The 22455-nt window shown below is 36.1% G+C and overlaps 2 protein-coding genes and 1 long non-coding RNA gene across 3 annotated transcripts; all 3 read left to right on the top strand.

The window, feature by feature from the left end:
- The first annotated feature begins 608 nt into the window (after nt 1-608).
- LOC133039314 (uncharacterized) lies at nt 609-2163 on the top strand. Its single transcript, XM_061118176.1, has one exon. It carries the CDS (start codon nt 609-611, stop codon nt 1686-1688), a length of 1080 nt encoding a protein of 359 aa, XP_060974159.1. The 3' UTR covers nt 1689-2163.
- A 7108-nt stretch (nt 2164-9271) lies between these two features.
- On the top strand, nt 9272-9703 carry LOC133038871 (uncharacterized). The gene is made up of 2 exons (XR_009688437.1): nt 9272-9341; nt 9445-9703. It is a non-coding gene; the product is annotated as an uncharacterized LOC133038871 (long non-coding RNA).
- A 4358-nt stretch (nt 9704-14061) lies between these two features.
- Nucleotides 14062-21743, top strand: LOC115725210 (protein EMBRYO SAC DEVELOPMENT ARREST 30). The gene is made up of 11 exons (XM_030654648.2): nt 14062-14387; nt 14485-14652; nt 14762-14846; nt 15606-15676; nt 15755-15843; nt 15944-16187; nt 16876-16988; nt 17519-17609; nt 18070-18198; nt 19240-19790; nt 20767-21743. Exons 2-11 carry the CDS (start codon nt 14485-14487, stop codon nt 21212-21214), a joined length of 1989 nt encoding a protein of 662 aa, XP_030510508.1. The 5' UTR covers nt 14062-14387; the 3' UTR covers nt 21215-21743.
- The last annotated feature ends 712 nt before the right edge of the window (nt 21744-22455 follow it).

Raw genomic sequence — 22455 nt, 5'->3', positions numbered from 1 at the left:
TCGACAAGTTACGGTAAATTCAAGGAGAAAATGTATACAAGAGAAGACATCGAGGATCATAGTCATTATATATCTACGGGTGGCACACCAGGCGGGGAGTTACATGTGGGAAAGTTTTTTAGAGACAAAGAGCATTTAAAGATGGTTGTTGGCCTGTATGCAATGAAGAAAGGGTTTGACTACTACGTTAGGAAGTCCGGGACTGATATTTGGTACGTCACATGTAAGGATACAGATTGTGGGTGGAGATTAAGAGCGAAGAAGAACGTACTTTCTAACATGTTTGAGGTGAGTACATTTCATAATGTACATACATGTTCCCTTGATCTTCGAGGAAAAGATAACCGTCAAGCATCACCTGTAATAGTTGCCCATCTAATTAAGGATAAGTTCACAACTGACGGCTCGGATCCGCCCTCTCGATATAAGAAAAAGTATGCACAAGGATTACGGGATCCAAATGAGTTACGAAAAGGCATGGAGGTGCAGAGAGAAGGCAATACACCTGACTCGGGGTACACCTGAAGATTCGTACTCTTTATTACCTAGTTACTTGCACATGCTACGCTTGCGGAATCCAGGTACCATCACGGATTTTGTGGTAGAAGATGGTCGCTTCAAGTATTGTTTCTTCTCTCCGGGTCCTTCTATTCGGGGGTTTAAGTTTTGTCGACTCCGTTATATGCGTTGATGGGTCTTTCTTGAAGACTAGGTATGGTGGGCAAATGTTGTGTGCAGTGGCTTTGGATGCAGGGAGTCATATCTTTCCGATAGCTTTTGCTATAGTTGACAGTGAAAACCACAATTCCTGGACCTATTTTATGAGAAAATTGAAAGAAACGATTGGTGATGTTGAGAACTTAGCTTTTGTTTCGGATAGGCATCAAAGTATTGTTCGTGCTTTGGATATCGTGTTCCCTGATGCACACCACGGTGCATGCTACCACCACATTATTATGAACGTGAACCACAAGTTCAAGACTGACGTCTTCACGAATCACATTTACACGTGTGCGTACACGTATTCAAGATCAGAGTTTCACAGAGAATTTGAGAACATTCGGGCCATGAATCCAGCGGTTGCAAAATATCTTGAGGAAATCGGATTTGAAAAATGGGTTCGGTCGTACTTTCCAGGGGTACGTTACAATGTAATGACGAGCAACTGGGCTGAGAGCTTCAACAACACAACTAAGGATGCAAGAGGCTTCCCGATCACTGCTGCTGTAGCATTCCTGAGGTCCAAAGTCCAGAAGTGGTTTGCTTCACGAAAAGAAAAAGCTGACAAGTGGACGAAACCCCTAGCACCAGAAATGGAGGAGGACTTGGCATTGCATTTTGAAAAAGGTCAGTTTTTGAACGTTGACTCATGCGGGCCTCACACGTTGCAGGTTCACCCTGGAAGAACAGTTCTCACCGGTGGCGTAGTGGACTTGCAGGAAAAGAGTTGCACTTGCGGCTTGTTCCAGTGCATGAAGTTTCCTTGTCCTCATGCATGTGCTGCATCTCAGGAGCGAAGTATTAGCGTGTACACACTATGCTCGCCATATTACACAACCGAATATTGGAGGAGAACATACGAAGTGTTCAAACATCATTTACAGGTAACTAAGTGTTCAAATGGGCAAAATACATTGAGGGGTGTAAACGGTAAATTGGTCCCGTCTCGATGTAAATCATCTATATAGAGGATCTCTAAATCACATTAAGATTATAACAATGGTTAAATGAGATAGCATATTGATATCGTGAAACATATGATATGCTCTATATAAGTCTGAGAGTGCAATTCCAAGTTCTAAGAGTGGATTCAACGAGGAATTAATAAGTTAGGGATTTACTTGGTAAATCGGTTCAACTTATTGGAAGCTCAGAATATAGATCCATGGTCCCCATTCTAGTTGAGATTATACTGTTTGTAGGACTCTATAATTGATTTATGATTAATCAATTATAATTCTAAAAGTTAGACTATGTCTAATTTGTGAATTCTCACAGTTTAGGGATGAAATTGTAAATAAGAGGGTTTCTAGGTTTAATTATTAATTATGAGACTTTGCATGTCTAAATTAATAATTAATTTTAAATGGCAATATTATTTAATAATCTATTTTAGTTATTAAATAATTGGTTTTGGCATTTAAATGATTAGAATTGGAAAAATGGTATTTTTGGAGAAATAGAAATAAAATTGAGGAAACTGCAAAATCCATGTGAGGCTCATTCACACCATGGCCGGCCACATCATTGCTTTTTCCCAATTATTATTTTTCAATTTAATTTGTCATTTAATTGCTAATCAAAGCCTAGCCTAAATAGGAAAGTGGTGAATCACACTAAATAAGGCGCTTATTCAATTACACAAGAAAAGAGGAAATCGTTTATTTGGAAAGTTGTGATCTTCCCTTTTCCTATTTATAGCAGCCCCTCACCTCTCTTTGTATGCATGTGTTTGCTTGAGAAAACTTTGCTTTGCAAAGTGTGTCACACGAAATCAAGAGAGAAAAACAAGAGAGAGATTTCGAAATCCCTAGTGAGAGAGAAGTGCCCACTCACATCATTCAGTATCTCATCATAGTTTGGAAGACTGTGAAGGATCACATCCAACTGAAGAACTTTCGGGCTCAGATCTTGATTATACTCGCTACGGACGGGAATCAAGGGTTAGAGATCCGAGTGGAAGGAGACATTAATTCCGCCGCAATCACCGTAAGTTATTCTTAACTTTTATGTGTTCAGTTCATCGTTTTAGAAGTTCAATATTAGGTTGTTAAATCAACATACTTGCAAATAGATCTAAGATCTTGGATAAATATAATACCAACAATGTGTGCATAGGATCGTGGCATCAACCGAGTCCACAGGCAACAGAAAACCGTGGCTTGCATGGCCACATATGATTTGTATGGATGAAATCCAAAAGTTTAACTCAAGAAAACAAGAAAAAAAATTAAACAAAGCCAAAATTTGTAAAAAAAAATCTTTTGCATGTTCCGCACGCGCCCTTGTGTGCATAAGGTCGTGGCATTGACCGAGTCCACAAGTAACGAAAAACTATGGCTTGCATGGCCACATAGGGTTTTTTTGAATGAAAACCAAAAGTTAAACACGAGAAAATAAGAAAATAAAGCCAAACATGGCAAAAAAAATCTTCTACATGGTCCGTAGGCGCCCATGTATGTATAGGTCGTGGCATCCATTGAGTCCACGATGAAAAATTGGGGCTTGCATGGCCACATAGGATTTGTTTGGATGAAAACCAAAAGTTAAACTCATAAAAACAAGAAAACAAAACAAAACAAAGCCAAACTTGGTCAAAAAAGATATTTTCCATGGATCGCGGGTGCCTATGTGTGCATAGGGTCGTGGTACCTAACGAGTCCACAAGCAACGAAAAAATATGGCTTGCATGGCCACATGGGATTTGTTTGGATGAAAGTCTAAAGTTAAACTCAAGAAAACAAACAAAATAAAGCCAAACATGGTCAAAAAAGATCTTCTGCATGGACCGCTGGTGCCCATGTGTACATAGGGTCGTGACATCCACCGAGTCCACATGCAACGAAAACCGTGGCTTCCATGGCCATATAGGATTTGTATGGATGAAAACCAAAAGTTAAACTCAAGAAAACAAGAAAATAATACACAACAAAGCCAAACTTTGTCAAAAAAATCTTTTTCATGGTCTGCAGGCGCCCATGTGTGCATAGGGTCGTGGCATCAACTGAGTCCACAAGCAACGGAAAACCGTGGCTTGCATGAGCACATAAGATTTGTATGGATGAAAACCAAAAGTTTAACTCAAGAAAACAAGAAAACAAAACAAAACAAAGCCAAACTTTGTCAAAAAGAAAATGTTATGCATGTTCTCCACGCGCCCATGTGTACATAGGGTTGTGGCATTGACCGAGTCCACAAGCAATGGAAAACTATGGCTTGCATGACCACATAGCATTTATTTGGATGAAAACTAAAAGTTAAACTCAAGAAAAAAAGAAAAAAAAAACAAAACAAAGCCAAACTTGGCCAAAAAAAATCTTCTTCATGGTCTGCAGGCGCCCATGTGTGCATAGGGTCGTGGCATCAACTGAGTCCACAGGCAACGGAAAACCGTGGCTTGCATGGGCACATATGATTTGTATGGATGAAAACCAAAAGTTTAACTCAAGAAAACAAGGAAACAAAACAAAACAAAGCCAAACTTTGTCAAAATAAAAATGTTCTGCATGTTCTGCACGCGCCAATGTGTGCATTGGGTTGTGGCATTGACCGAGTCCACAAGTAATGGAGAAATGTGGCTTGTATAGCCACATAGCATTTGTTTGGATGAAAACTAAAAGTTAAACTCAAGAAAAAGGGAAAAAAAAAACAAAACAAAGCCAAACTTGGCCAAAAAAAAAATCTTCTGCTTGTTCTGTAGGCGCCCATGTGTGCGTAGGGTCGTGGCATCCACCGAGTCCACATGCAACGAAAAATTAGGACTTGCATGGCCACATAGGAATTGTTTGGATGAAAAACAAAAGTTAAACTATAAGAAATCAACACAAAACAAAGCCAAACTTGGTCAAAAAGATATTTTGCATGGACGCAGGCGCCCATGTGTTCATAAGGTCGTGGTATCCACCGAGTCCACAAGCAACGGAAAACCGTGGCTTGCATGGCCACATAGAATTTGTTTGGATGAAAACCAAAAGGTAAACTCAATAAAACAAGAAAACAAAACAAAACAAAGCCAAACTTAGTAAAAAGAAATCTTCTGCATGGTCTGTAGGCGCCCATGTATGTATAGGGTCGTGACATCCACCGAGTCTACAGGTAACAGAAAATGGTGGCTTGTATGGCCACATAAGATTTGTTTAGATGCATACTAAAAGTTAAACTCAAGAAAACAAGAAAACAAAATAAAGCCAAATTTGGTCGAAAAAAATCTTTTGCATGGTCTGTAGGCGCCCATGTGTCCATAGGGTGGTCACATCCACCGAGTCCACAAGTAACGAAAAATTGAGGCTTGCATGGCTATATAGGATTTTTTTTATTAGATAAAAATTAGAAATTAAACTCAAGAAAATAACAATAAAAAAAGTAAAACAAAGCCAAACATAATAATAAAAAAAAGGGAAATTTGAATTTATATGCTTAAAATACCATATTATTTTTCCCCTAAATCCAAACTTAATAAAATTGGTAATATATGACCAATTTACCAAATTTCCAAATTTAACCCTCTCATTTGAAATTCAACCTCTCTCTCTTCCTCACTCTTCTCTCGGTATCCCCTAAAAAACCCAAAACCCAGCCCAGCCCGTCGAACCACCGAGCAACCGAGCAACCGAGCAACCGAACTCAGCCACAGCCGTCGAACCACCGTGGAACCTGAACCCGACCAACCGAGCAACTCGCAACCCGACCCCACTCCGAAAATGTCAAAGGTAAGTGGTTTTTTTTTTTTTTGTTTTTTTTCTTAGAAATGGTTTATAGATTTATTTAGTTTGAGTTGTGAAATATTATTGGTAAGATTTAAGAAATTTATTGTGAAAATGGGATTCGGATCCGTAAAAATTGGATTTTGACTGTAAAAAATGGTGAATATGCGTTCGGATTGGGGGGGGAAGAAGGTGGCCCGATGGTGAAGAAGGTGGCCCGATGGTCATTTTGGTATGGGCCCGATGGTCCAATAAAGTGGGCCCGATGGTCTATCTGGTAGGGCCCGATGGTCCAATAAAGTGGGCCCGATGGTCCGATAGGGTACCAATCGGACCCATCGGGCCAATCAATTTTTTTTTTTTTCGTTTTTTTAAATATTAATGGGTAATTATTTTGTATGGGTCCGATGGCTACCAATCGGACCTCACAGTGGGTCCGATTTGTAGCCATCGGACCCGTGGGTTGATTTTTTTTTTTTGGTTTTATTAATTAGTAATTATTATTTATTGAATATTGTTTTTTTTATTAATTATTGTTTTAGTATTAATAATTGTTTTATTATTAATTATTGATTATTGTTTTTCTATTAATAATAATTTTATATTATTTACTAGGTATTGTTTTATATTAATAGTTGTTTTATATTAATTATTAATTATTTTTTATTATTAATTATTAATAATTGTTTTACATTAATTATGAATAATTGTTATATTAATAAATTGTTTATTAATAATTGTTTTATATTAATGATTGATAATTATTTTATTAATAATTTTTTTATTATTAATGATTAATTATTGTTTTGTTATTAATTATGAATTAGTGTTTTTTTTCTATTAATAATCCTTCTATTAATAATTTTTTTTTATTATTAATGATTAATTATTTTTTGTTAATTATTAATTAATGTTTATTATTAATTATTAACTATTGTATTAATTTGTATTGTTTTATTAATTATTATTTTTTTACTAATTATTAATTATTAATTTGTATTATTTATTAATTATTTTTTTATTATTAATTATTAATTTTTGTATTAATTTTTATTGTCTCATTAATTTTTTTTTATTTATTGATTATTGTTTTATTATTAATGATTAATTATTGTATTATTTTTTATTGTTTTATTATTTATTAATTTTTTACTAATTATTAGTTATTAATTATTAATTTTTGTTAATTATTAATTAAGGTTTATTATTAATTATTATTTTTTTACTAATTATTAATTATTAATTTGTATTATTTATTAATTATTGTTTATTATTAATTATTATTTTTTGTATTAATTTTTATTGTCTTATTAATTTTTTATTATTTATTGATTATTGTTTTATTATTAATGATTAATTGTTGTTTATTTATAGGTTTAGGGTGTAATATAATTTTTTTTTTTTCAGTCTTCCAAAGTTCCACGACTTTTACCGCGTTGTCCGAACATTACATCGGTCGTGTTACTTGGCGGGGCGGTAGTTACTATTACCCCAAAGTAAAAGCCAAGTTTGTACAAATGCAGTTGTTGGAAAGGGTGAAGGAGGAATCCCCTTTCAACAATTTTTTTGAGAGAGAGCCATTAGCGTTTTCAGGTGCTCTTATCCATCAACTCTTCATGCATAAGATAAAATCAGATAAAGATGATGAGGTGCATTTTTATATTGCAAAGAAGAGATGCCGATTCGGCCGAACTGAGTTTGCCTTGGTGACTGGGCTTAATTTGTTACGTGGACCGACTGAGGCTGAGGTTTCGGAGAGGGCGACGTCAGACCGTTTGATAGTAGAATATTTTAATGGGGATCCATCTATCAGCATTGGTCGTCTGCGCAGCGTCTTTGAGAGTTGCACTGAGAAGGATGATTGTTACAAGTTGGGTTTGGTGCTGTTCGTGATGGGTGTTCTGACTGGGAAAGAAGAGAAGAACCTGGTTCCCCCATTTATCATTAGAATGGTTGAGGACCTCCCTTTTTTCTACAATTACCCGTGGGGGAAAATTTCTTTCAACTTGTTGAAAGATACTTGGAGTAAGGACTTCGTACAAAAGAAAAAGCATATGGATGAGAAGATTGTGAAGGGAACGACTCAGAAGGAGTCAAAGTATTCGGCCTATGGATATGCTGTAGCATTGCAGTATTGGGCTTATGAGTCCATCCTCGAGCTTGCTGAGAAATTTGCAATCAGAAGATCGCATCGCTTTCCCCGAATGGTGAATTGGGAGAGTAAGGATGCCCCACTCGGGAAAGAGGAAGTCATCAGATTATTTGCGAAAAAAGTGAGTTTGTTAATTCATTGCATTTGCTTACGTTTATTTATTTATTTTATTTTAATTTAAGTCTAATAATCAATTTGTTATAATTTGCGTTGATGTTGTACTCCGTTTTATGTCCGCGGAGTAATGAGGCCGAGTTTTTGAGCCACGTCACTGGAGGTGAGGCGCCTCTATTTGTGGATATGGAAGAATTGGTTATTGGCGATGATGGCCAGCCTACTCAGGATAGTTTGCGCAGCCAAGCTTCAAAGCTTGCACTCACGCTAGAACAGCGAGCGGAGGAAGCTGGAATCTTCGCAGATGATACACCACCACATTCTCCACCATCGTGGGCCCGTTCGTTCCACCGTCCGCCTCAATGCCCGATTCTCGCATCTATGCCGCAGCGCGCATCTATTCCCAGCACCTCACAGCCTCAGGTGCCAATATCTTCTGCCATATTGGCAAGATTGGAGCGTGTTGAAAAGGAACAGCTTGCTTTGAAGCAAGGCCAGACTGATATTTTGAAAGGGCAGAATGAGATAATGGGTTACTTGAAGACCCTATTGGCTCTTATGGGAGATCAGAGAAGGCCCAACAGAGAGGCGCAGCCACGCCGTACGCCGTGTCTCCAGGAGATGAGTTCATTCTTCCGAATGATTACAGACCTAATGATGAGGAAGATGTACTCCGGACACCTCAGAACATGTCGGTCACGTCCATTGGAGATACCCAAGATTCAGAGGTTCAGGTTTTAGAGACCGTTCCAACACCGGTGGAGAAGAGAACGAAGAAAAGGCCAAGGTGGTTTGACGAGTACACCGAAATGAAGAAGAAGATGAAGCCATCAACAACCAATGTGAATGTTGACCCACTTCGGCCCGTTGATGAGAAGCTACTACATAGTTTTCGAAATTGGTTAGTGGGAACCATCGGAAACAAGTATCCGAGGGACGTCTTCACCCCATCCGTGTGGCGTGGCTTGGTTCTCGACCCTAAATACAGACAAACTATGGCTTTCTGATGACGTAAGTTTATTAACTAAGTATTATATGTTGTTATTTACTGCTTTTTACCGTTGTTATTTGTTTTTTTTTTTTAATGTTGTTATTTACTGCTGACTTATTTATATGTGCTGTGCAGCATTTGGATGCTGCTTTCCATATGATGAGGAGGAGGCAACACTTCTTCCCGGAGTTGTACCCACGTAAGTGTACTGTGATGCCATCTTGGTTTACCTCATCGTTGAGGGGTCGGTGGGATGCTTGGAAGAGCAATACTGACCATGATGGTTTTGTTTGGGATGAGTCCATCTTGGAACTCCTTCGTGGGGATCCAAACCAATTTTTGCCTTCTTGGAAGGGTATGGAGTGCATATACATGTCCATGTTCTTGAACAGACCGGAACATTGGATCGCTATGGAGGTCAATCTTGAGTTGTGGAAGATATTCCTCTTCGATTCGAGTCTTGGATCTCTAACGAAAGACGAACTGAATTCGCTTATGGATGTGTGGTGCCCTTTACTAGCCAAATTGGTGGACCAGTGTGGTGTATGTGACACTCATTACATGGTGATGGTCCCTCAAATGATGCCTCCTCCGAAAGTCAGGTCAGACCCTTCGACTGGGAAATGATGGACAATAAAGTTGTACCTCAGACAAAATCGAGGTAATTTAAATGCATTTTTTTTATAGTATGTTTATTAATTAACAAAAAAATTTTATAATATTCTCTATGGTTTATTAAATTTGGCGTTTACCTACTATTGCAGCGGCGATTGTGGAATGTACGTCATAGAGCATATTGAGCATAAGTTATTGGATCTACCATTCGATGGAGTACATGATCAGCATATGTCGCTCTTTCGGCAGAGATGGGCAGTAGATTTATTCTACCAGAACTTGGCATGAACTTTAGATGTTTAATTTTTTATATTTGTTGAACAATGTTTACTTTTACACTTTTCAATTTGAACAAACTACTTTCACTAAAATTATTTTATTTTATCAGTAGAACTTGTTTTTGGCTCAGATTTTTAACAAAGTTTAGAAATAATGCAATACGAAATACGTAACAGTACAACACATGTTCATGCCACAAATTAAAAATATTTTACACCATAAATATAAATAACATAATAGTCCAACGCATCACAATACTAATAAACTAAAAATTTATGTTAAACCTCGGTAGGTGCAAGTGCTTCTGTTGTGTCCCGTGGCACCGCACTTGCTACATTTTCGTGATTTTATAATCCTTTCACCATTACAAGCAGTTCGGTTGTTCTTAATTCTTCCAACCTTTTGCTTCTTGGGTCGCCCTACCGGTTGCTTCTCAACAGTAATCTAACCGTCATGTTCTTTATGTCATCGTGTAATTCCCAATCATCCTCGTCACCAACTGGCATAATTGTTCCTTCGTATGTTCTCCTCCAATATTCGGTTGTGTAATATGGCGAGCATAGTGTGTACACGCTAATACTTCGCTCCTGAGATGCAGCACATGCATGAGGACAAGGAAACTTCATGCACTGGAACAAGCCGCAAGTGCAACTCTTTTCCTGCAAGTCCACTACGCCACCGTGAGAATCGTTCTTCCAGGGTGAACCTGCAACGTGTGAGGCCCGCATGAGTCAACGTTCAAAAACTGACCTTTTTCAAAATGCAATGCCAAGTCCTCCTCCATTTCTGGTGCTAGGGGTTTCGTCCACTTGTCAGCTTTTTCTTTTCGTGAAGCAAACCACTTCGGACTTTGGACCTCGTGAATGCTACGACAGCGGTGATCGGGAAGCCTCTTGCATCCTTAGTTGTGTTGTTGAAGCTCTCACCCCGATTGCTCGTCATTACATTGTAACGTACCCGGAAAGTACGACCGAACCCATTTTTCAAATCCGATTTCCTCAAGATATTTTGCAACCGCCGGATTCATGGCCCGAATGTTCTCAAATTCTCTCGTGAAACTCGATCTTGAATACGTGTACGCACACGTGTAAATGTGATTCGTGAAGACGTCGGTCTTGAACTTGTGGTTCACGTTCATAATAATGTGGTGGTAGCATGCACCGTGGTGTGCATCGTGGGAACACGATATCCAAAGCACGAACAATACTTTGATGCCTATCCGAAACAAAAGCTAAGTTCTCAACATCACCAATCGTTTCTTTCAATTTTCTCATAAAATAGGTCCAGGAATTGTGGTTTTCATCGTCAACTATAGCAAAAGCTATCGGAAAGATATGACTCCCCGCATCCAAAGCCACCGCACACAACATTTGCCCACCATACCTAGTCTTCAAGAAAGACCCATCAACGCATATAACAGTCGACAAAACTTAAACCCCCGAATACAAGGACCCAGAGAGAAGAAACAATACTTGAAGCGACCATCTTCTACCACAAAATCCGTGATGGTACTGGATTCCGCAACCGTAGCATGTGCAAGTAACTAGGTAATAAAGAGTACGAATCTTCGGTGTACCCCGAGTCGTGTGTATTGCCTTCTCTCGCACCTCCATGCCTTTTCGTAACTCATTTGGATCCCGTAATCCTTGTGCATACTTTTTCTTATATCGTAGGGCAACCGATCCGAGCCGTCGATTGTGAACTTATCCTTAATTAGATGGGCAACTATTACAGGTGATGCTTCGACGGTTATCTTTTCCTCGAAGATCAAGGGAACATGTATGTACATTATGAAATGTACTCACCTCAAACATGTTAGAAAGTACGTTCTTCTTCGCTCTTAATCTCCACCCACAATCCGTATCCTTACATGTGACGTACCAAATATCGATCAGGACTTCCTAACGTAGTAGTCAAACCCTTTCTTCATTGCATACGTGCCAACAACCATCTTTAAATGCTCTTTGTCTCTAAAAAACTTTCCCACATGTAACTCCCCGCCTGGTGTGCCACCCGTAGATATATAATGACTATGATCCTCGATGTCTTCTCTTGTATACATTTTCTCCTTGAATTTACCGTAACTTGTCGAAGAAGAAAATGGATCGCTCCATCCAGTCACATTGGTACCTCGAGCATCAGTAGGACCACTAACATCATTGGTCTCTCTACCATTATTAGGACTCCGTACCGTCGCAGTTCCTCTAGCATGACCGGTTTCGCCCGGACGACTACTACTAGTACTGTGTGTTTGGAAATTTTCTCTACGCGGCATTCTTTTCTGTGTCGGTGGCCTCGGTGGCCTCGGTGGTATTTGGTACGATAGTGGAGTCAAGTTCAAAGGTACAACAGCAGGGGCCTCTGTACCTTCGTCGTCTCTTACGCCATCATTTCCCTCAACATAATATTCGTGTCCGGACCATCACAAAAACCATCAATGAAGGGCATTTGTGCTACAATATCAGCACTCGGCATCATAGTGTTTAATTCAGGTAATACATCCGCAACCAACACCTCTGGATTTGTTTCTGGAACAAAACTCCCAACCTCGCTACGATTATCCTTAACGTAACTTGGTGTGGGACTAGGATCAACCCAAACATTCTTCTTTAACAAAGTCACAAACAAAGGAATAAATTCATCGTGCTTCTTCGCAAGTGTAGATAAAAAGTACCTTGCACGCTTATCATTTCGAATAACTTCAGCAGGATACTCATAGCCTTTCCTGTACTTGTAATTTACTTCCAATTTCAAGTCATACTCCGCTTTGTCAACATCCAGTTCTTCGTACAAAACATCAACCAAACCTGAGTAGCTTAGGCTCGGATCAATGTCAATTGTCAAAGCGGCACTCCCTTTATAAATCCAATCTCTACCATCAAGCTCCCAAACACCATTATACATAACACACGCATTAACAGTTGAATCTGTCACAAACATTTAAAAAAACACAGTTATAATTTACAACAAAAATCTCACCGAAAAAAATCTTAATTAATCATTAATAACAAAACAATAATAATTAATTGATAATAAAATAATAATTAATAATTAATAAATAATAATAAAATAATTATTAATAAAAAAATGCAAAATAAAACTATAATTAATAATTCATAATAAAACAATAATTAATAATAAAAAATTAAAAAATAATAATAATAAAATATAATTAATAATTATTACTAAAACCATAAAAAATATAACAATAATTAATAAAACAATAATTAATAATAATTCATAATATAAAACAATTATTATTTAAAATAATAATTAATAATAAAAAATAATTATTAATTGATAATAAAATAATAATTATTAATAAAAGAAAAATTAATAACACAAATATTAATAAATCACTACAAAATAAATAATAATCAAATTTCCCATAAAAAATAAAAAAAAAAACCAAAAGGGTCGGACCATCGGACCCACATGGTCCGACCATCGGACCCATCGGACCCACATAGCAAGCATCGGACTCAGGTCCAAAAAATAAAAAATAAAAAAAAAAACCAATAGGGTCGGACCATCGGACCCACATGGTCCGACCATCGGACCCATCGGGCCCACAAAAGAGCATCGGACCCTGTGTCCAAAAAAAATAAAAAATAAAAAAAATACCAAAAGGGTCTTACCATCGGACCCACATGGTCCGACCATCGGACCCATCGGGCCACAAAGAGCATCGGACCTGTGTCCAAAAAAAATAAAAAAAATAAAAAAAAATACCAAAAGGGTCGGACCATCGGACCCACATGGTCCGACCATCGGACCCATCGGCCCACATAAAGAGCATCGGACCCAGCCCAAAAAATAAAAAAAATTAAAAAATACATAACGGTCGACCATCGGACCCACATGGTCCGACCATCGGACCCATCGGCCGTCTTCCCCGCCATCAAATTTTTCGGCCATCGGACCCCCATCGGCCAAAGATCGGCCCGACGAAAAATGCGTAAAAACCGTAACAAATCCGCATTTCACGGGCGAAAGAACTTTATCGAAAAATGTACGGCCAAATAACAGCAACAATCTACAGATCAAGCATCAAAATAACATTCTAAACTAAATATAACAACAACAAACAAGATTGTTCAAACAAAAAAAAAATTACCCATAAGTTAGTGTATGCTCGTCCAAAAATGAGAGAAATTATGTGGTGAGCTTGTGGTGAGCCTTCTGCAGTGTGGTGCTAGTGTAGTGAGGATGAGAATAGAGGAGCAAAAATTGACTCCCTTTGTGTAGCTTCGGGCAGGTTAGAGAAAAGAAGAGAGAGGGAAAGAGAGAAGAAGTGATAGGGGGTGAAGGAAAAAAGAGAGGGTATTTTGGGTATAATAGAAAAAATGGTCATATATTTAAAATATGGGGTATTATGAGTTTTGAGGACAAATTTTAATTAAATGCAAGCATACAAATTCAAATTTCCCAAAAAAAAATCGTCTGCACTAAAAACTAATTTTGTTAGGAAAGTATTTTCTTGATTAGAAAAAAAAAAAAACTAATTTTGTTTTGCCAAAAAGAAAAACCCAATAATTTAATACTGAAATAGTGTTTTGAGTAGTGAACAATTGAAATTCATATTTTATAAGTAAACTTTCAACAACAAAACTAAATCCATTGGAATATAGAATTGAATAATCCAAATTAAATCCAAAAACAAAACCAAAACCAGATCTTACAACAACAATGGTACCACTACTGCTACTCTTTCATTTTCTTCTTCTCCATGTATATGCGGCACTAGATTAATTGAATTCAAGGCCTAATCTTGTTATTGTCGATCTACGATAATCTAATCCAGTATCCACAGGTGAGTTTAGAATGTCACTGAAATTTGTGTACTTTTTTTTTTTTTATCTCCATTTCTGATTCGACTAATTTTCTAAATTCGTTATTTCTTTGCCCAGATGGTATTCAAATCTAAGATCAAATGGATTGCTCTGTTTGTTCTGGTCTTGTCTTTTGTGTCTTTGATTCGCCATCTCTCCATCGCAAGGTCTTCCTCTGTCGACTTGGTTCAGTACAGTGCCCTGGCCGGGTTTCGCGATGATTTTGCTTCTATCCTTGGAAGACAGGTATGCGAATGATGATTTACAATGAATTTCAACTAGCTTGTATGGGTTCAAATTCCGGTCTTTTTCTTGTCTATATAAGTTTATGGGAATGTTTGATACATTGGAACAGAAATATCGGAATAAGAAACTCTGGGGTGTTGTGAAGCCACTGAAATCCTTGCAGCCTTATGCCAACCCTAGAAGCAATTACGCGGGTAAGAATTTGGTACTATCGTTCATGAATTAGTTATTATTATTGTTAAAAAGAAAAAAATAATTGAATAAGTTGCCTAGTCTGAGAATTATGATCCTTAATTATTTAGCAAATATGGTGACAAAGTCTTTTGCAAGTACTATTATCAGAATTTCTTGTTTCCTGCGTATTGTACGGTTTAGCATGATACAATTTATAAATCATGTATAATGATTAAGTTTATCCCAATTGAATTGAATCTCCTATCAGTATCGAGTAGAGTCCAATGCATTGGAAACTTCTTTGTTTAATGAATCCATGAACTTACTATTAAATGTAATCTAGAACAATATTTTTCTGAGAGTATGCCTTTCCCGAGAGGTCAATTGTCATGGTTTGGTAAGATTTTCTCTTAGGATACTCCTCCATCAGTTGAATTTGTTGTGTGTAACAGATACTATCCATTAAGAAGAAACTTTTGTTTGATTCGATTATTTCTTATGCTATCTTATGCATGTAAATTTTAAAGAGTTCCTATGTACACATGTGTTTGTGTATGCTCCTTATCAAATATCTTATTTCTTTCTTGTTTCTATCACCCTTTTTATTTGTTGATTTTAGGATTCTATCTTACATCAAACATTCTAGGATTTGCAATGATACTGAATCGGTTTTAGCTATGTCATTCTGGGTTTTAGTTGAAAATATTTTCTTGCTGTGTTTGGTAAAGGGAAGACTATTAGAGAATTTAGCTAATGGATTGTTTTTCTTTTTCTTACAGTACCAAATAAACAAAGTAACGGTTTCATTTATGCAAAAATATTTGGTGGATTTGCAAACATAAGATCTTCGGTAAGGTTTAATTAATGTGTAAGTCATCTGTAGGACAATTTCTACTTGGAGTTAATTAAATTTTTGTTAATCTTCCAGATCTGTGATCTGGTCATCATATCCAGGCTTTTAAATGCTACTCTTGTCATTCCAGAGATTCAAGAGACTACACGCTCAAAAGGTGTCAGGTACTTAATGCTACTTTCCCTTCTTATTTAATTTATTGGTTCAAATCTAGTAAATCATTCGTATTAACTGCACTTTACCTCTTATTCAATATTTACTCAGCAACAAATTCAAGAGTTTCTCTTATCTCTATGACGAGGAGCAATTTATAGCATCACTTACAAATGACATACTCATTGTTAAGAGCTTGCCTGAAAATTTGAAAGCAGCCAGGAAAAAAAATGCATTTCCTACTTTTAAGCCCAAAAGATCAGCGAATCCAAAGTTCTATCTTAAAGAAGTGCTACCAGCATTAAAGAAAGCCAAAGTTATTGGTTTGGTTATTACAGATGGTGGATGTCTGCAGGTAATTTATCCTTATAATCTCTCAAAGGTCATTGAGTTTTCCAAGAAATAATTCGTGTTTCTTTAGCTACCATGGATTTACTGCAATGATTTGGAAGTAATTTTCCTACAATAGTTGCAATTCCTATCTGTAGTGTGCATCTCAAATTTGTGAATGTCATATCATTTTAAAAAGTAGTTGTTGAATCTATTAACCATATCAGGTTGCTTGTTTTCTAGGGTAAACAATTACCAAAACATGCTTTTATTGATGATGCTTTTGTATTGGTCAACAGTATGAGGAGGGGGAATAGTAGTTCATTGACATAGGTTGAAATGATTTCCTTTCATGTACAAGGCCTTTCCATGGTCAATAGGAACTTCCCATCTAATGTAGGATGTTTTTTTTTTCTTTCTTTTCTTTGTTTTAATTTGACTCAGGGTTTAAGTGGGAAAGGTGATAGAACTGTAGAAGAAAGAACAAAACCTTTGGAATGTTTGCCACTATGGCTATTTGTTTTGGTTGGAAAGGAACAATCTTATCTTTGGATCTTTTAAACTAAGATTTTATTTTTTGTTAGTTTACTGATATGATTGGTAATTGCTGTTTAAGTTCATAATTTTGGATGAACCTTGTTCTCTTACTAGTCGTATTATTAGTATTTTTTTTTCTGCTTCTTATAAAAATTAATATCGCTTCCTCTTTTCAGTCTATCCTTCCATCTAGCATGTCTGAGTTTCAAAGGCTTAGATGCAGAGTTTCTTTCCACGCTCTCCAATTCCGACCTGAAATTAGGGAGCTCGGGCACCTCATGGTAGATAGGTATGATTTTCAACCTCTCTTGCTAAGATTTGAATGCACTTGGCAAGATATTGGTATGTAGAGAACTTATGCAGACATAGTCTTGAGGTCTTGTAGGATTTCTTACTCAGAATAGTAATTTTCTACAAAAAGCAGTTGGTGCACAAAGGACATAGGAGTTATTATATTTAGTTTGAAAAATGAGTGCTATTTCTACAAGTTAGTTTGATTTATTCCTAGGTTTGAATCATTTGATTTGCAGGGAGATTAGACTAATAAAAGAATAATAAAAGAGCATCGATTGCCAACCAATGACACCCTAAACCCTGCTGTAAGTTTTCTGAAATAATATCTGAAGAAATTGACGAAGTACTTTTAAGTAGGTTGGCTCATCGAGTTGCAAGCTACCAGAGATCAAATGTAATATAAAATAGTTACTTGACCTGGAATAATTTCACGATTCATAAGTACATCTGACAGTTGTATGTCCGAATGTCTATGTAATAATTTCTCCTATTTTTCTCAATATCCTTATATTGTTTTTCATACAGGTTACGAGCATGGGGCCAGCCTTTCCTTGTTTTTCATCCTGGCTTAATTAGAGACACCTTGGCATATAATGGTTGTGCAGAACTTTTTCAGGTAGCTGTTTAAACCTATTTTGTTTTTTTTCCAGGATCAAAGTACTTTCTGGATCTCTAGGGAGAAGAAATAAGTAAGCAACAATATTAAGTTTGCATCTTCAGCGATGCAACTTTAAGTTGCATACAGTATAACACAATCAGTTTGGTTTGGGATGATATAATTCATGTCATAATTCCTACACGTTCAGTGGTCCCTATCAGGTTATGATCAACTTATCTTAGGCACACTCTGGACTTTCACTACATGTTAATTAGGCTTGAGTCCATTGGTAGTTTAACCTGCGGAGTGAGCTTATTTATATTCTTATTGGCATTGTTTCCTTGTTTTTTACTTATCTTTGTTTCCTTTAAGTTTCATCACATTTGGGTGTTGAAGCTAACTTTTGGGCCTCATTAGTGGTATTACTTTTTGTACTACTGTTTCTAAAATTTTCTAGCTAACACAGTATATCTTTTAGGATGTTCATACCGAACTCATACAATATCGAAGGGCACAAATGATTAAACGAGGTATTGTTAATGAAGAATTAAGCATCGATTCTCACATGCGAAGAGAAAATGGTTCATGCCCACTCATGCCTGAAGAGGTATGCTTTGTTAAAATCTTTCACTTCATTGATGCACTATTTATAGAAATTCTCTTATTCTGCTGTTTGTTCCAAAGGTTACAACACTCTGGGTTGCATTGAGATTTTTGTTACCTCATGAAATTTGCATTAAGATATTATTTGCCAAGGTTTTGAAAAGTGGAATTCATCTCTGGATATTTGTTTTAGTAGGTTTTTTTTTTTGGGTGTGTGTGTGTGTTTCTTACATGATGCTCTAAATAGAAATTGTTATCATATAATACCATAATTAACTCTGCAATCTGTAAAATCTTCCTCATTCAGATTTCAAACAAACTTTAGAACCCTACAGAATTATTCTATTCTCCTCATTTTCCCATGTCATTGCAAACTGCTATAGAAATGTTATGAGAAGCAACAACGCTGTACAGTAAAAGGACATCTATCTACCATGGGTAATCCTCCCAAAATCTAATTGCATCTCCCTTTTCTGATTTAAAAGTGATATATTTGAAGAATAAACAAACATACTGAACTGTCCCACCCATTTACAGAGAGAAAGTACTTGCTTTCAATAAATATATGTATGCCTAAGTGTGATTTTTTTCCCAGGGAAATCTCCACAGCCATTTCATAATTAAATTTTTGTTACCGTATAGAATATTGCATGTACCCAACCCTCCAAACTCCTTGCCGACAGACAAGCTTCTGTACCAAATAATGTTTTCAAGAGACAAGCCATGCTAGATAGGTTGCTGCAGATGTATGAATATGTTACTTTAGGAGATTATGTATTAGCACAATTTAATTCAGTTTCACTAGTGTAATTCATCTAAGTGATCAAATATCAGATATGGAATATGTAGTAGCTATGCTCGTGTTCCTTCACTTTCCCCGTTGTTTTCTTGAAGTGGGCCTCATGCTAAAATATATAGTCATGCTTGCTTGCCTTTACTTTCTGAGCTATGATTGTTTTTTTCATTACCCTTTCTGTTGCTGAAACCAATCTAGATTCGCTTTAATTATTTGATTTGAGCTAAGTAGCTGTTTAAACTTTTACAGGTTGGAATTCTGCTGCGTGCAATGGGTTATCCTCCTAAAACCATAGTATATCTTGCTGGTTCTGAAATTTTTGGAGGTCAACGGGTTCTGATCCCTTTGCGTGCCATGTTTGCTAACTTAGTAGATCGCACTTCTTTGTGTACAAAAGCAGAGCTGTCTGATTTGGTTGGACCTGAAACACCTCTTCCACTTGATCTCTTTAAATCACCTCCAGTCAAAAGGGAGAAACTAAAAGAAGAATGGAATAAAGCTGGTCCAAGGCCTCGTCCTCTTCCTCCCCCTCCAGATAGACCTATCTATAGACATGAAAAGGAAGGTTGGTATGGTTGGATTACTGAGACTGAAACAGAACCTGACCCTTCACCTGTGGATCTAAGAATGCAAGCCCATCGACTTCTTTGGGATGCTCTTGATTATATTGTTTCAGTGGAAGCAGATGCCTTTTTTCCTGGTTTTAACAATGATGCTAGTGGATGGCCAGATTTTTCTAGCTTGGTTATGGGCCACAGACTTTATGAGGTTGCTTCTTCCAGAACGTATCGACCAGACAGGTTAGTGATGCATGAAACTTTTTAATCTATTTTATTGGAAAACAATATAGTGCAACAACTAAAATTAAGAACTTCTTATCAGAATTTACATGTCAATGATGTGATAATAATGTGGAAATCATTATGTTTGTTAGTTTCTGACAACACAATTTTCAGCTGGAGTTAATTTCACTTTTGACATTATCCTTTGCAACTTTTGTCGTTGATTTATAAATTTATATTTTACTACTGTAATGGTGCAAGAAAATTAAGGCCTCGTTCATTGTCTGTGAAAAAAATGGATGGGAAACACATTTAAGTGTAATTATCACATGATCAGCTATCAATGGTTGGGTGATATTTTAGTCAAATCAAATCCTATTACTAAAAAATTGACAAATTGCATGATTTCTGGGTTGTCAATTTTTTAAGCTTACAAGGGATATGACGATGACTGTAACTTTGAACGTTTACGTAGGGGTTATTAGTTTAGCCTGTAAGCTTTTAACTTTTAATCACATGACATCTTTTGTTCTATGTCAATTTTTTTTGGATGAAGGATGACATTAGGAATGAGTCTGCAAAGTTTCATTTTTCAGAGTTGTCAGAACATCTAAATTTTGAAAGTGGGATGCCAAAGATGACTTAAACTATTTCTAATATGCTATTTACGTAAAGTTGGTTGTTTGTCAAATTTTATAAGCAATTTTATATTCAAGTATCACTGCAACTTGTATAAAATGTTAATTTTGTTATTGTTTATGTGCTTTAGAATAAAAGGAAACGCTGGTCATCTTGAATTTTATTGAATCATTGTCTTTAATCCTAAAGAGGCTATTTTTAATTATTAATTAAGTATAAGAACTTTTTTTTAAAAAAAAAAAAAAAATTAGTGTAAGAACAATACTGCATTTCCATCTGGAAAAGATGAAACAAGCCTATTTTTATTTTGAACCTGTCATTATTATTGGTTTCTAATACTTGTTTGTTTAAACAGGAAATTTCTTGCAGAACTTTTGAACATTACTCGCGACAATTTGTACCATCCAAAGCATAATTGGACACTCGTAGTGCAGGAACACCTAAACAAAAGCTTGGGTGAGGAAGGCCTTATTAGGCAGTCCCTGTTGTCGAAATCAGCATCGTTCATTTCACATCCACTTCCCGAATGCTCTTGCAGAATACCTTCTGCAGAGACTCCAAATATTGTTAGAGGCAAGGATGCCCGTGTTTTATATGGTGGTGAAGAAGAGTGCCCTAAATGGATGCAGCATGATGAAAATATTGTTTCGGAATCATTTGCAGAAGAAGAGGGCAAAACTGATGACGATGACTTACTAGAATATGAAAGCAATCTGGTTGAACAACCTGAATCAAATAGCTCTGGCAATACTAACACATCTCTATTGTTTGAGCAGGATGAAGAAATGGATCCAAACGACTAGATTGGATTTTTCAAAATGATTTTCTTCAGCAATTTCTTCTTGAATGGTGAGTTATGAAATCAGCGGGTATAATGGCAAAGTATATATCCTTTAATACAACTTATTTTTTGAGTTTGTTATCATATCCATTCTTTGAGTAGATTCCAGTCCTTCTCCGGCCACAATTGGCGAAAATATTTATATACCATTCATTTAAGCAGACTTTTGATGCTTGAGGATAGAAGAATCAGGAGCAAAATTCGATCATTATGTTGATCATATAGGTCAAGTTTATACATACATGTTTTTGGATCAGCTGGTTGTAATTTTGAATAGGCTACTAATGACTACATGCTTTCTTTGAGAATGATGTTAATTTGATTTTTCAGGGCGTTATTTCATATATTTATAAGACACCAGTCTTCGTTTTGGGGTGGTCAAATTTTGACCATAAACTTATTTGTTGTATCTTAAACAGTTAGTTTGGCATAGCTTTCCTTTCGGTATAGCATTGATTTATTAAATAAAATTTAAGTAATTTTATTTTTTATATGCATTATTGCAATCATGTGATGTTTTATTTATTTGTGTTGCTTAAATTTTGTTCTAATTTGATTATTAAGTTGGTATTTTCATGTTTTGTACCAATTGCTTTTTTTGACATTTTTACTAGTCAGTTTAGATAACGGTTATGGAGCCAAATAAAAGAGTTTTATTTAGCCTATCAGGAAAGATAATAAAGGAGAGGAGAGAAAAGTGAGAAGAATAGCTGAAATATTGAGAATAGAAAAGTGGGAAGAAAAATATTGTTATCTACCAATTTTTTCCTCAATAATTTGGAAAGAAATTGTAGAGAGAAGTCTCACACAAATAACATACAAGTGAAAAAAATTAAGGTGGCGTTTGGTTGGAGGTAATAAATAGAATGAAATGAAAAATAAACAACTTTAATTCAATTCTTTTGTTTGGTTGTATTTTAAAGTATTGGAATGATATTTTAATGGAAGGTCTTTTCCACCATTTTGGTAGAAAATGACTATTCCATTTTATAAAGAAAGGAAAGACCATTTCAAATTCCAATGTAACAAGAGAAAAATTTAATAATTTTTTTATCAATTTTTTTTATGCATTTTAAATTTCATTCTATTTTTATTCTCATTCATATTCTTATATTTTCATTTCTCCTGACCAAACGCCATCTAAATTATATTTATAATAAAGTATTGTATTAATAATTTACGAATAATATAGTAATTTTGCAA

This window comes from Cannabis sativa, chromosome 6, assembly GCF_029168945.1.
Source record: "Cannabis sativa cultivar Pink pepper isolate KNU-18-1 chromosome 6, ASM2916894v1, whole genome shotgun sequence".
Classification (NCBI taxonomy): domain Eukaryota; kingdom Viridiplantae; phylum Streptophyta; class Magnoliopsida; order Rosales; family Cannabaceae; genus Cannabis; species Cannabis sativa.
The sequence above is the reverse complement of the archived record's forward strand: the minus strand, read 5'-3'. Positions and strand labels throughout refer to the sequence as shown.

Bases quoted from the DNA above. Each gene is read 5' to 3' on its own strand.
- LOC115725210 (XM_030654648.2), top strand. From the start codon at position 14,485: ATGGTATTCAAATCTAAGATCAAATGGATTGCTCTGTTTGTTCTGGTC. The intron at 17,610-18,069 runs GTAGCTGTTTAA...TATATCTTTTAG, and splicing joins GTTGTGCAGAACTTTTTCAG to GATGTTCATACCGAACTCAT. The intron at 19,791-20,766 runs GTTAGTGATGCA...TTGTTTAAACAG, and splicing joins AGAACGTATCGACCAGACAG to GAAATTTCTTGCAGAACTTT.
- LOC133039314 (XM_061118176.1), top strand. From the start codon at position 609: ATGGTCGCTTCAAGTATTGTTTCTTCTCTCCGGGTCCTTCTATTCGGG.